At 36.0% G+C, this 14219-nt stretch overlaps 1 protein-coding gene across 2 annotated transcripts in view; it reads left to right on the forward strand.

Annotated features, from left to right (window-relative positions):
* The window catches only part of MORC4 (MORC family CW-type zinc finger 4), a 51316-nt gene that overhangs the window by 18055 nt on the left and 19042 nt on the right, over positions 1 to 14219 (forward strand). For both annotated transcript variants that reach the window (XM_069463064.1, XM_069463065.1), the window contains exons 8-10: positions 3050 to 3169; positions 4730 to 4830; positions 11479 to 11577. In XM_069463064.1, the coding sequence (XP_069319165.1) occupies positions 3050 to 3169; positions 4730 to 4830; positions 11479 to 11577 (320 nt within the window). The remainder of the gene's footprint in view (positions 1 to 3049; positions 3170 to 4729; positions 4831 to 11478; positions 11578 to 14219) is intronic.

A 14219-nucleotide genomic window follows, 5' to 3' on the forward strand; every position in this document is an offset into this window, starting at 1 on the left:
CGTGCCACCATGCCCGGCTAATTTTTCTGTTTTTCTGTAGAGATAGGGTCCTGGGAGGTCTCACTGTGTTGCTCAGGCTGGTCTTGAACTACTGGCCTCAAGTGATCCTCTGGCCTCTGCCTCCCAAAGTGCTGGGACTACAGGCATGCACCACCATGCCCTGCTAATTTTTTTTTTTTTTTTGTAGAGATGGTCTTGCTCTTGCTCAAGCTGGTCTCAAACTCCTGGCCTCAAGCAGTCCTCCTACCTTGGCCTCCCAAAGTGCTAAGATTATAGGCATGAGCTGTCACACCCTGCCTAAAATCCCTTTTTTTTTAAATAATAAGAAATATTTATTTATTTTTAAATCCTCAGCTGATTCTAATGAGCAGCCAGGTTTGAAAATCTGTGCCATAAGGAGCAATCCATATCATTTAGTTTATATTGGAATTTTGAAATATATTATGTTAATTGAAATAAAATGTTGACTAGAGCTTAGTAATCTTTTGGATATAGTGTGATTTTTGTTGTAACAGGTCTAGACTTACATTGGTTGACATTAGGAGAGTGGAAATTAAAGGTTGATTTTCTAGGGTGAGATGAATCTTCAACAGGTTTCACATAAAATTCCTAGTACTTCTCATAATGGCAGCTACTACTTGGAGGAGCTATTACTTGTTTTCACTTCTACCCTCAATTGCATTGGGAACGGATTTCACATACTAGAGAAAATCTTAAGATGAACTATGGAAATTAGGTACATCTTTGTTGATGGCTTTTTGGGCAAAATATCTTTGTAGGCTGAGAACTCATATGCAGTTATGAAGAAATTTTCTTTTAATTTATTTCCTAGTAGCTAAGCATCACTCTTGGCCCAAGAAACAAGAGTGAAACGTGTTTACACTCTGCTTGCTTTATCAAAGGCACTGTCTAGCTTGCTTTGTGTTTCTTTTTCTGACCAAAGATGAGAAATTGTTATTCCCCTTTTTAAAAGCCATATAGTTTTTACTCATGAGCAGATCAATTTTGTTTTTTGGGGGAACATATGTCTTGTCTACTAGGAAACTCTTTTAAAGTCCTAAACAAACCCAACTTAACAGAGCCAGAGCTAGCATTGTTAGCATCTATCTGTAGGTACGTTGGTTATACTATCACTGTATGTAGGCTAGGATGTTAGTGCTGTAGGTTTAACAGAGCCAGTCTAAAGAAGTACTTTACAACTACTGTTTTAGGATATAACATATTTCTGTCTCTAGCTTCTTTCTTTTGTGGGTTTCTGTCAGGGCAACTCCTCTGCATGCATTCCATATGTACCTCAACTCTTGTCAGTCCCCTTTCATTAAACCAGTTACCTTCCCAGATTACAATTTGGACCAAACAGATTCACTATAGGCATGAGTAAAATGAAACTCTGAATAAAATTTCCCCCAAGGTCATCGAGGAACACGATCATTGATGATAACTTATTTATTTCTCAATTATCAAAGTCCTCTTCTTTTTACTTTGTTCACTCTTCTTATGCTAATTTGGGGACTCTCCTACCCCAATGTACCCCAACCCCGTATTTTGGAATTTTAGAAGTGTACAGGCTAGACATGGTGGCTCACACCTATAATCCTAGCACTTTGAAAGGCCAAGGTGGGTGGACGACTTGAGGCCAGAAGTTGAGACCAGCCTGAGCGAGAATGAGACCCCGTCTCTACAAAAAAATGGAAAAATTAGCTGGGCATGGTGATGTGCATACCTTTAGTCCCAGCTACTAGGGAGGCTGAGACAGGAGAATTGCTTGAGCCTAGGAGTTTGAGGTTGCAGTGACCTACGATGATGCCACTGATACCACTGTGCTCTAGCCAGGGCAACAGAGCAAGACTCTGTCTCAAAAAAAAAAAAGTTAATTTTGTGGTATGGAATTTTGTTTTGCTTATAAGGGGGTGTTTTGTTTTGTTGTTGTGTTGGAATAGGTCTTATTTGAGATTTGCTTTGAGCCTCTGGAGCCCAGAACATTGTATGTTCTGAGCCAACCATTACTGTGTTATGTACTCACTTGTATCATGCCTTTGTATCATATTGGCCCATTTGTCATATGGTTTTGATGACAGTAACTTGTCATTTAGAGGGGTAATGAAGATCATTTTTTGAATAAGTAACAAAAGTAACTTTTTATTCAACTCATTTGGACATGAAGGTTTCTTAGTAATTGTTTTAATGAAAATCTCAGTTTCTCTGTCTCACTTTTATCTTTCTTACTTACCTTGGTTTTTAAATTGAGTAGGACTTGTTAAAAACTAGTTTGTATTCATGTTTTACTTATAATAATTAATTTCTTAATTTCATCTAAGCTTATGAAATTTATTACTGCAGGACTATTCATTGTCCTTTATCTTTGAAAATGATTTTGGTTTTGTTACTTTTGCTTTCATTATGTTTTCTATGGTTAGCAGGACTTACTTTGTTGCATATAATGATGCAGATTCGTATTATACCATTTCCCATTCTGATCGGAACCTGTAAGCCTTAGCAGCAAATTGAGCAACTAGCAAGGGTTAAGATGTTTTGTGATTATGAATTTTTAATCACTGATGATATTTTTGGTATATTTTCATAGTGTTTTCTATGCATGTGTGTTTATATATATTTTTAGATAATGTTTGTTATTATAATCTGAGCATTTCCTAATGTTCTCAAATATTTTTTCAGGGACATAATTTTAAGAGCTGCATAGTACACCATGTGAATATACCAACATTTAATCATTCCCTTATGTCGAACATGTTAATTATTTATGTTTTTCCTGCTATTACAACTAATTGGAAAATCTCTGTAACTCATAAACCTTTGTGGGCTCCCCTGTTTCTGTAGGATAAATTCCTTAAAAGAGAATTACTTAGTCAAAGGTTAAGAATATTCTTAAAGCTATTGCTACAGATTTTTAAAATGCCCTCTGGAAAAGTTGTACCAATTTATATCCATTGGTGTTTGATTTTTTTTTTTTTTTGCTATAATATAGTACAAAATTTTGTCTGCTGAAGCCCCTGGTATGTATTTGTCTCCTTAATGATTTTCTTCTCAGAATAAGCAAGTGACAATCACTTTTGGGTTCTCTTGCAAGAATAGTAACCAGTTTGGAATAATGATGTATCATAACAACCGACTCATAAAGCCTTTTGAGAAGGTGGGATGCCAGGTGAAGGTGAGTGGTTAATATTTCTTTGTCAGAGGAGGCTAAAAAGAATAGGAAGAGGATTTAAAATTTGCAAAGGGGATAGGCTCATTAATGGCTTCTGCTCCCAACTTATAATGGTTGTTGAATTCTGATCCTGGAACTCTTGTGTTACCAGTGAGCTGTCTTGTGTTGAAAAATTCTTTCTTCCTCTCATTCTTCACAGATGTTAATCCAGGAACTTTACTAAATGCATTTTCTAAGTAGCTGTTAATAAGAAGTAGATTTAGAACACCAGCAACTTCACCATGTATACCAGCCTATAGTGTTTTAGGTAGCATTTTCCATTTTCTTGGGGAGACAGTAAGGCATAGTGGAAGGTGCATAAAATTTGGTGGTTGAAGACCAGGATTTCGGTCCTGAATTTTCCATGTACAAGCTGTGTAACCTTGAATAAGTCATTTAATTTATCTGAGGCTCCATTTCCTTACCTGTAAAATAGAAACAGCAATAATAATATTACCTGTTTAACCTACCTCACAGCTTACAGGTTTGAGAGATTTAAATGGGATAAGTTATGTGAAAATATTTTTATTATTATTTTGGATGGCTGAAACAACAAAAATTTATTTTCTCCTAGTTCTGGAGGCTGGAAGTCCAAGGTCAAGGTTTGATTTCTTCTAAGGCCTCTCCTCTTGGCTTGTATACAGCTGCCTTCCAGCTGTGTTCTTCCATGGTCTTTCCTCAGGGCATTGAAAATATTTTTAAAACCAAACTATACAAATGTTACCATTGTCTTTAATATTTTAATGATTATTTAAAGTAGTAATTTCCACAAGTATCCATTTCATTCCTACTTTACAGATAAGATTAATAAAGTACAAAAAATGATAAACTGCTTTATGTTACGTAGTAGGCAGAGTTATATAAAGCCCAGGATAGCTAATTTTCAACCTATCTTGTATTTCCTTGTTATAGCATCTTTAGGTAACCCGTGTTTGTGTGCTAGTTTCTTCCATTAAAGAATTAAAAAAATGATTTTAAATCCAGAATCTTCTCGAATCAACTTGTAATTAATGATCACTGCAAGTCTATTTTGTAGTTGTTTGGTGGCCTTATATATATGGAAATGTTGCTTATTTTAATTTATAGGATATGATGATCACACAGCATCCTTAATTTTTTCAGATGAGTTTTTATTCCATTTCTTTAGAACAATAATATATAACCTTGATTTTTTAGCAGTATAATTATTCAATTGAAATCTTATACCAATCCTGGAATATAAAGCAGATTAAAGCAGAGGTAGTATGGGTGAAGTAGAGATGGCTATTTAATCCCTGAAGAATCCTAGGGATCTATGGATCATAGTTTGAAAATCTCTGCCCTAGATTTTTGTCAGAGTTTCCAGTTCAAAGTAATACTTGCAGTGTATTGAAGTATATTCCAAATGTTTCTCTAGATCTTGATATGGCCTTTTCTTACCCATAAACGTTATGCAACCTTTCTATTATTGTTTGGAATCAAAAGGAAATGCCTCCAGGCAGTCAACAGTAATGTATGTGTTGCAATTAATATTTTTCTTCTAAGCCAACTTGTGGAGAAGGTGTGGGAGTAATTGGAGTCATTGAGTGCAATTTCCTAAAACCTACCTACAACAAACAAGACTTTGAGTACACCAAGGAGTACCGGTGAGTCACTTCCAACCTCAGGTGCTTCTGATAGTTTGTTCAGATATGATTCTACTCTCTAAAATCTCTAAAACTATCTTAAAAAATCAGTTAGATAAGTTAACTGAGAATTACTTCGAATCTATATTCCAAGAGTAGGGATAAAATTATTTCATTTTAAAGTTAAAGCTTACTGATGCTTGATATATGGAGTCTAGCTGAGACACACCTTACTTTTAGAAATTATGGAAAGAACGTGGGAGTCATTTGGTAAAATATTTCTGGTGAAACTAAGAGCTTTAGAATTGATCTTAATGAAAAGAGATGAGTGGATCTGAAGTTACTGAGTATGTTGAAGGAAGAAAGGAGTTTGAAGTTTGTTCCAAAAAAAATATTTGAAATCAGTGAACAGATTTATAGAGTGGGGATTTGGGGAATGGGGATAATGGGATGTTATTGAAGTGAAGGCAAAGCAAGTTAAATGGATAGAGTAGGGCCATATTCTGTGATTTTGACTCTTCTGTCTCATTTTTCCACTTTTAAGGACCCTTGTGATTACATTGGATAATTCAGGATAATCTTGTTATCTTAGGTCAGCTGATGAGTAATCTTAATTTCATCTTAATTACTCTTTGCTATGTAACCTAACATATTCATAGGTTTTGGGGATGAGGACCTAGACATCTGTGCGAGACTACTATTCTGTCTACCACAGTCTGCCCTCTAGTCCCCTAAGATTCACTTACATCTCATATGCAAAACAAGTTCACCTCATCGCAGTGTCTCCAAAAGTCTCAACCCATTACAGCATCAACTCAGAGTCTAAAATTTCATCTGAATGTCATTGGCTCACAAGTCCCAAATCTCCTTATCTAAATCACGTAAGAGTGATACTCTGAGTATGATGCATCTTGGAGCAAAATTTTTCTCCATCTGTGGATATGTCTTTTTTTTTTTTTTTTGCAGCTAAAATCCAGTGGTGGGACAGGCATAGAATACTAGTTATATATATTCCAGTTCAAATGGGAGAGAAAATGCAAGAGAAAAAGGAGTCATAAGTCCCAAGCAATTTCAAAATCCAGCCAGTCAAATTCCATTAAATTTCAAGGCCTCTACCCTATAGTCTTGAGGCTTTGCCCTCTGGGCTTACGATTTCACCCTCAAAGTCATCTTTCTTTTTTCATGTGTTTGCAGCAGAGTAGTTTCATCAGCCTACTTTTTCTTACTATAGAATTTTGAGGTTCCAACAGCATTCTGTCGTTTTAGGTTCTTTCCATTTCTTTTAGTACAAGCTAGAAGTTTTTATGTTATTGTGCCATTCTCAAGAACTTTGTAGGTCTCCCAGGTATGTAATGGATTATTCATGCCATCCAACAAGAGGCACTTGACAGGTCTTTCCTAGATAATTCTGTATCTATTCTTGGCTTCAGCTTAGTTAGCTGTGGAGATCTGTGAGTCACATGATTAATCTTTTCAAAGATCCTTTTGTGCAACTGAATACTCTGACCTTTAGATTTTTCCAAGATATTTGCAAAAGGTTGTCCAATCCCACTGTCTCTTTTTCTCTAGAGCATGCTTTCCTGAATTTTAGCATCTTTTGTAATCTGGAGGGGCTGAGAATTTCCCAAACCATCAAGTCCTAGTTCTTTTTTGTTTAATGATTCTTCCCTCAACTTATCTCTTTCCTCTTTCATTTTACATAAGCAGCATGAAGACACCAGGCCACACCTTTAACACTTCACCTGGATATCTCAGCTAAATATCCAGTTGCATCATTTACAAGTTCTGCTTTCGACATAACTGTAGGACACAGTTCTGCTAAGCTTTCTGCCATTATGTAACAAGGATCACCTTCTCTCAAGTTTTCCAATAACATGCTCCTCATTTCCTTCTGAGGCTTCACTAGCAATGTCTTTAACATCCATATTTCTACCAGTAGTCTGTTCATGATGATTTGAGTATTTTCTAAGGCAATTTGTGTTTTCTCTACCATGCTTGTCACTTCTTTCTGAGTCATCACCAGTGAAGTGTTCAACATCCATATTTCTACTAACAGTCTCAAGGCAGTCTAGGCTTTTTCTGTCACCCTCCTCAGAATTCTTCCAGCCTCTACCAGTTGCCAGTTCCAAAGCCACTTACATATTTTTATTAATAAATATTTATTATAGCAGCACTCCACTTCCAGGTACCAAAATCTGCTACATTCCTTTTCATTACATCATATCTTTGTGAATCTGGGTTTAATATATTTACATTTATAGTGATTACTGATAAGGAGAGTTTTGTCATTTTGCTAGTTATTTTCTATATGTCTTAAAGCTTTTTTGTCTCTTATTTCCTATATTGTTATCTTTTATGCTTACTTGATTTTTTTGTAGCAAAACAGTTAAATTCTTTTCTCATTTACTTTTGTATATATTCTATAGCTATTTTCTTTGTAGCTATGATGGGAATTACATTTAACTTCCTTAAGTTATGACACTCTAATTTAAATTTATGCCAGCTTAATTTCAAATACATACAAAAATTCGTTCCTTTAACAGCTTAACAGCTCCATCACCCCCTTTCAGTGGCTGATGTCACAAAATTACATCTTTATAAATTGTGTGTCCAAAATCATGAGTAAATAATTTTTAATGCATGAGTCTCTTAAATTATATAGAAAACAAATGTAGAGTTACAGACTAAAGTTACCATAATACTAGCTTTTAGACTCATAATTTTTTTCTTTTAAATGTATTTTCTTACATCATGTAGAAAGCAAAAAGTGGAGTTACAAACTCCAAGGATCCCTTGAATGTGATACATTGCTTCTCTCTTGCTACTTTCAAGATTCTCTCTTTGTCTTTGTCTTTTGACAGTTTGATTATAATGTGTCTTGGTTCTGATAATGATGTGTCTGAATTCATCCTACTTGGAGTTTGTTGAGCTTCTTGGATGTTTATATTCATGTCTTTCGTCAAATTTGGGAAGTTTTTAGCCATTATTTCTTTAAGTGTTCTCTCTGTCTTTTCTCTCTTCTCTTTCTGGCACTCCACAATGCATATGTTGGACCATTGATGGTGTCCCATAGGTTCCTCAGTCTCCATTCACTTTCCATTTTTATTCTTTCTGTTCCTCAGACTCAATAATTTCCATTTCTTATCTTCTACTTTACTGATTGTTTGTTCTGCCTGATCACATCTGCCTTGGAATTCCCATAGTGATTTTTTTTTTTTATTTCCATTTTTGTACTTTTCAGCTCTAGTCTTCCTTTTTGGTTTCTTTTTAGGTTATCTATCTCTTTATTGATATTTTTACTTTGTTCATGCATTGTTTTCTTGACTTTCTACACATCTTCTTTTATTATTTTTTTTCTTTTTTTATTCTTATTTCAGCATATTGTGGGGGTACAAAAGTTTAGGTTACGTATATTGCCCTTGCCCCCCCCTCCCCGAGTCAGAGCTTCAAACGTGTTTATCCCCTAGACAGTGCGCATTGCACTCATTATGTATGTATACACCCATCTTCTCCCCCCCCACATCTGCCCAACACCCGATCAATGTTATTCCTCAATGTGCTCTTAGGTGATGATCAGTAAAACCAATTTGATGATGTGGTGCTTATTTTTCCATTCTTGGGATACTTCACTTAGTAGAATGGGTTCCAACTCTATCCAGGCAAATACAAGAAGTGCTATATCACCATTATTTCTTATAGCTGAGTAGTACTCCATGGTATACATATACCACATTTTATTAATCCACTCATGTATTGATGGGCACTTGGGTTGTTTCCACATCTTTGCAATTGTGAATTGTGCTGCTATAAACATTCGGCTGCAGATGTCTTTGTTATAGAATGTCTTTTGTTCTTTTGGGTAGATGCCCAGTAATGGGATTGCTGGATCAAATGGTAGGTCTACTTGTATCTCTTAGAGGTATCTCCATATTGCTTTCCACAGAGGTTGCACTAGTTTGCAGTCCCACCAGCAGTGTATGAGTGTTCCTGTCTCTCCTTATCCATGCCAACATTTATTGTTATGGGACTTTTTGATAAAGGCCATTTTCACTGGAGTTAAGTGATATCTCATTGTGGTTTTGATTTGCATTTCCCTGATGATTAGAGATGTTCAGCATTTTTTCATATGTTTGTTGACCATTCTTCTGTCTTCTTTTGAAAAATTTCTGTTCATGTCCTTTGCCCACTTTTTGATAGGGTTATTTGATTTTTTCTTGCTGATTTTCCTGAGTTCTAAATAGATTCTAGTTATCAGTCCTTTATCGGATGTGTAGCATGCAAAAATTTTTTCCCATTCTGTAGGTTGTCTATTTATTCTCATGACAGTTTCTTCGGCTGTGCAGAGGCTTTTTAATTTAATCAGGTCCCATTTATTTATTTTTGTTGTTGCTACACATCTTCTTTTAGTTCTTTAAGCATCTTTAAGACAGTTATTTTAAAGTCTTTGTCTGGTAGATCCATTATTGGGTCTTTTTCAGGGAAGGTTTCTTTTTTCCCTTTGAATGGGCCATATTTTCCTGTTTCTTTAGTATGCCTTGTGATTTTTTTTGTTGAAAACTGGACCGTTGAATCTAATAATATGGTAACTCTGGAAATCAGATTCTCCTCCTTTCTCAGGGGTTGCTATTTTTCGCTTTTGCTTTTATTTTATTGTTGTAGGCTATCTCTGTGTTGAGGATCATCCTGAGAAGTAAACTTAAGGTCTTCTCACTTCTTTTCTGAGCCTGCTCCTTTCCCTGGGCATTCATAGTGACTTTCTGATTTTCCCCATATGTGTGATTGCTTTTGAATGTGCTAGTCTCTATGTATGGCTCCCAAAAGGGGAAAAAGAGAGAAATGAAGGAGGACAAAAAATGTTCCAGGCCTTTTAATCCTCTGGATTCATTTCAGCTGGAGAAGGAGACGCTTACAACAATGGGGAGGTATACAACGGCTACTTGCCTTTTTGTCTGCACTTCTGTGATCAGAAGTAGCAATCAGTGATCAAAGCACAAATCTATAATATTTGGAGGAGAACATCATCCCTTTTGCCCATCCTGGCTCCTACAAGCTGCTCTTGGAACACATGCAGGGCTGTCTGGCACAGGGTTGGGAGTGGAGGATGGGTAGCTGCTACTGGGCTAAAAACTGAAATCGACCCAAATTAACCACAAGTTAGCATCTAAGCCTTACCTTGGAAGTTGCAAGCTTTCAATCAAGTCTAGAGTTCCAAAATAGTGACATCAAGCAGATTTTTCCAGTGCACTTGTTATCTAGGTGAGGAGACAGATTCCACATGCCTCCTATTCTGCCGTCTTCCCAGAAGCCCATCTAACCTACTTCTTTTTAAAGTAGAGTTTAAGAGAAAATAAGGAATACTTCTTCATCTGACTTGAGGGAAGGATATAAACATTAAACATAGAGGTAGGAACATTGGCAGGTTGAAGGGGAATAGGAATTTATAGGGGAGCTTATATGATTACTCTTTTCTATGTAGTGAGAATCTAATTTAATATAACTAAGGTGGAGGAAAGGAAGAGTTCCTCTTAAAAAGAGAAGAGCTCTGCATAAATACTTGGGGAACAATCTAGAGGGTTAAGAGATTGCAAAAATTCTAAATTCTTGGCCAAGCACGGTGGCTCATGCCTATAATCCTAGTACTTTGGGAGGCCAAGGCGGGAGGATCACTTGAGGCCAGGAGTTCCAGATCAGTCTGAGCAACATAAGTGAGACCTCATCTCTACAAAAACTAGAAAAATGAGCTGAGCATGGTGGTGCGTGCCTGTAGTACCAGGTACTCAGGAGGCTGAGGCAGGAGGATCACTTGAGTTCAGGAGTTTGAGGTTGCAGTGAGCTATGATCATGACACTGCCCTCATGTTTGGGCAACAAAGTAAGACCCTGTCTCAAAAAAAATTTCTAAGTTTACAGTATTCCAGATGTGTATAGCTCTATATTCAGTTGTAATCCTGGGTTGTAGAATTAAATAGGAATTAGTAATTAGAAAATTAGCAATTTTTACAAGTAAAATTCAGGTTTTGACTTTTACAAATTAAATTTGTTGTTGACCCTGGGTCTACTGTTGTTCATTTGGGAAGGGAGGTAAAGGAGAAAGAGCAAGAGCCAGCAACAGCTGTATATTCTAAGAATATTGCAGAGTGTTTGTTGTCCATTGGTGCTTTAACTGCTCTGATCAGCATTTGGATGAAGAGAAACTATATAGACAAATTGAAGTTATTATTTTATTTATAATAGATAGGGTGCAGTATTTGATCTTTTGACTTTCATCTTATTCCTGAATTATTTACCTGCAGTCATTTGACAATCAACTTATCAGTATTTGGCCCTGTCCTAGCTCTGCAGTTTGGTCCTCTGTCATAGTCTGTGATGTCAACTTATCTACCCCCTCCATGATTCAATAAGCCCTGAATATTTGTAGAACTCTACTTTTTAGTACTTGTGACCATTTCATCTTTTCAATCAAAGTTACTATTCAACATTATGACTTTGTCATTTTGACATGTAGTTTTCAAAGGCAGTGGATTCCCGTCTTAGTTTCTTAAAGTGTAGATATTCAAAACTGTACCAAATTTGCTAAATTGTTGGTTTCTGTTAAATGGGAGCTTCTTAAAGATTGAAAAATTGTTCCCTAAGTGCTGAACTTTGACATACTTCCTGCATTTTCTTTCAGGATGACAATAAATGCCCTTGCCCAGAAGCTCAATGTTTACTGGAAGGAAAAAACATCTCAAGAGAATTTTGAGACCTCAGCCATAGCCAGACCAATACCGTGAGTAATGAATATAGAAGATGACAGTTCCAGGGCCCATGTATGCCCATTGTTTAGCTCTCAATTATTAGAAACTTACCTATTGGTCACAATGAACACTATTCTGGTGACGAGCACACTAAAAACCCTGACTGAAGCATTATACAAGGTATTCTTATAACAAAAACATTTGTACTCCCTTAATATCTTGAAATTAAAAAAAAGAATAATAAAAAAGTATGCTAACTATTAAAAAAAAGAAAGTATCAGAGGTAATGTTCATAAATCAAACGGAAGGAACCAGGGTAAGGTGGTGCTTTTCACATTTGGAAGTTTAATTGACTTAAAAATAGGAACTCATAGGTACTAATTGCATCATTCTCTAAACCTCTTAATTCTGGTTTAACAATCGTGTGGTTTGGATCATAAATGTAAAGAGATTAGTACTGTCAGTTTAGTACGGGCAGTGTGATATAGTGGAAGATAATGGCCATTTAAATCAGATACTCCTGGGTTGAAAATCTGGATCTGTTTCTTAATAGTTGGGTGTGCTTGGCTTAGTAAGTTACTTCACCTAATATTAAATTAGGTGACATAACATTTTTAGCACAGTACCTGGCATAAAGTAGGTGTTCAGACGTTGTATTTCCTTCTCTTTATTTTTAGTGAATATTTTATATTTTATTTTTAGTGTTGGGGCTGCACCAGTATTTGAGAGTAGAAATAAATAACCTAAAATTTTATAGAAAAGATAGAATTTATCGAATCTAAGACAGGGAATTACACACAGAACAGGATGACCTACCTCAGTAAGTCAGAAAAGGAGCATTCTACAGAGGCTAGAATGTATAAGAACACATATATAGTCAGTTACATCACCCTCAAGACAAAGATTAGAGTGTTAAAAGTTCATTTTGGGGTAAGCAACTGATTTTTTTAAAATAAAAATCATCAGACAAATATATGATATAAAATTTTGTTTCAAATGCAACCTTATGGCTGTATGTATATCATCATCATCTTATTCTAAAGATCTCGGCTCCATGACCATCCTCCATGGTTTTCAAAGAAATGCAAATTAAGATCATGCCATTTTTTGCTTTTCAGATCAGCAATGATTAATGCAGTGAAGCAGCTGTTTACATACTGTGAGAGAGTGTGTGTGCTGGAGGCAGAATTGTAATAATGGTTATTAATATTTCTTGAGTACCTATATGCCAGGCATTATTCTAAGTTCTTTACGTGTAGTAATTTATTTAATCATCACAACAACCCTATGAAATAGATATTATTATTACTTCTTTGTAGATGTAGAGACTGATACATTGAGAACTTAAGAAACTTGCCCAAGTTTAGACAAGTAGGAAGTAGTAGAGCCAAGGTTCAAATATAGCCAATCAGGTTCCCCAAACCTAAGTTCTTAACTGTTATACCTTCTCGAGGGATGCAGTGAAGGGAATATACTAATAGTACAGCCTCCTCAACTACCTATTTACTGCAAGCATGAGTTGTTAAAAGCCTCTTTTATCTGCCTGGATTGAAGGATCTACCATGGCCTGCATGTAACTTGAAGCAAAGAATTGCTGCCTCTAAGCGTGCTTCTCGCTGAGAGTATAATACTGGCATTTGCAAGAGACTCTTCGGGGCATATGCATGTAGAACCAAAGCTAATATGACCTTTCCTCTCCCCTGCCACTAGTACTGAAGCAGCTTTTTGCTGGCTCTGGCTCTAAGTAAAACAGTGGCTGTCTAGAAATATGTAGACACCAGAGGTCAGACCTGAGCTTAGAGCTTAGAGATTGCAAGGCAGGAGCAGCCTGGAGCTAGGAGATGGGAAGCTGTAGATCCAAAAATATATACAAGCTTTTTTTTTTTTTTTTTGTTAAAACAGAGTTTTATAAAAGAAGAGAGTATTGTATTTGAGTGGTAGAATTATGAGTTTCTTTTATTTTTTTCTGCATATCTTTCTGTATTTTCTAGTTTTTCCATAATGAGCTTATATTACTTTTATCTTTAGAAAAAAGCACTATTTAAGATGATAAGAAAATTATTGAACTAAGACATAAAAGAACCACACCACTCTATTGAGACATCTAGTATAAGAGCAGTATAAATGTAACATATACAAAACCCATCCTACACTAAAAAATTCTGTTAGTGAAATTGGCCAAGGTACCCCTTTACCTGCTTTGTGTACCTTTTCTCTAGTCTCCCCCTTCCCACTTCAACCTACCATTTATACCTTAGGTACTGACTACTTCTACCATATAAAGGCCATCTTTTTTTCACAGAGAAACAAATTCACTCTAAGGTGTATGTGACTGGGTTATGTTGTCTGGGGTGGGGGATGGGAGTGGGTATGCATTTTAAGAGTTGAACTCTAGAAGAGTTTTATCTTAATTTTTAACCCAATTATTGGTCTGGAACCACCATTTTTAGTTATGAAATTTAATCAAATTTATATTACTTTTTAAGATTAACTTTTGGGAATATCAACCTAGTACAGTTTTGATTGAAATATTATGAACAGGGCGGAGTGTGGTAGCTCATGCGTATAATCCCAGCACTTTGGGAGGCCAAGGTGGGAGGATTGCTTGAGGCCAGGGGTTTGGGACCAGCCTGGGCAACACAGAAAGACCCCATATCTACAAAAATAAGAAAAA

This window comes from Eulemur rufifrons, chromosome 30 (assembly GCF_041146395.1).
Source record: "Eulemur rufifrons isolate Redbay chromosome 30, OSU_ERuf_1, whole genome shotgun sequence".
In the NCBI taxonomy this organism is placed as follows: Eukaryota; Metazoa; Chordata; class Mammalia; order Primates; family Lemuridae; genus Eulemur; species Eulemur rufifrons.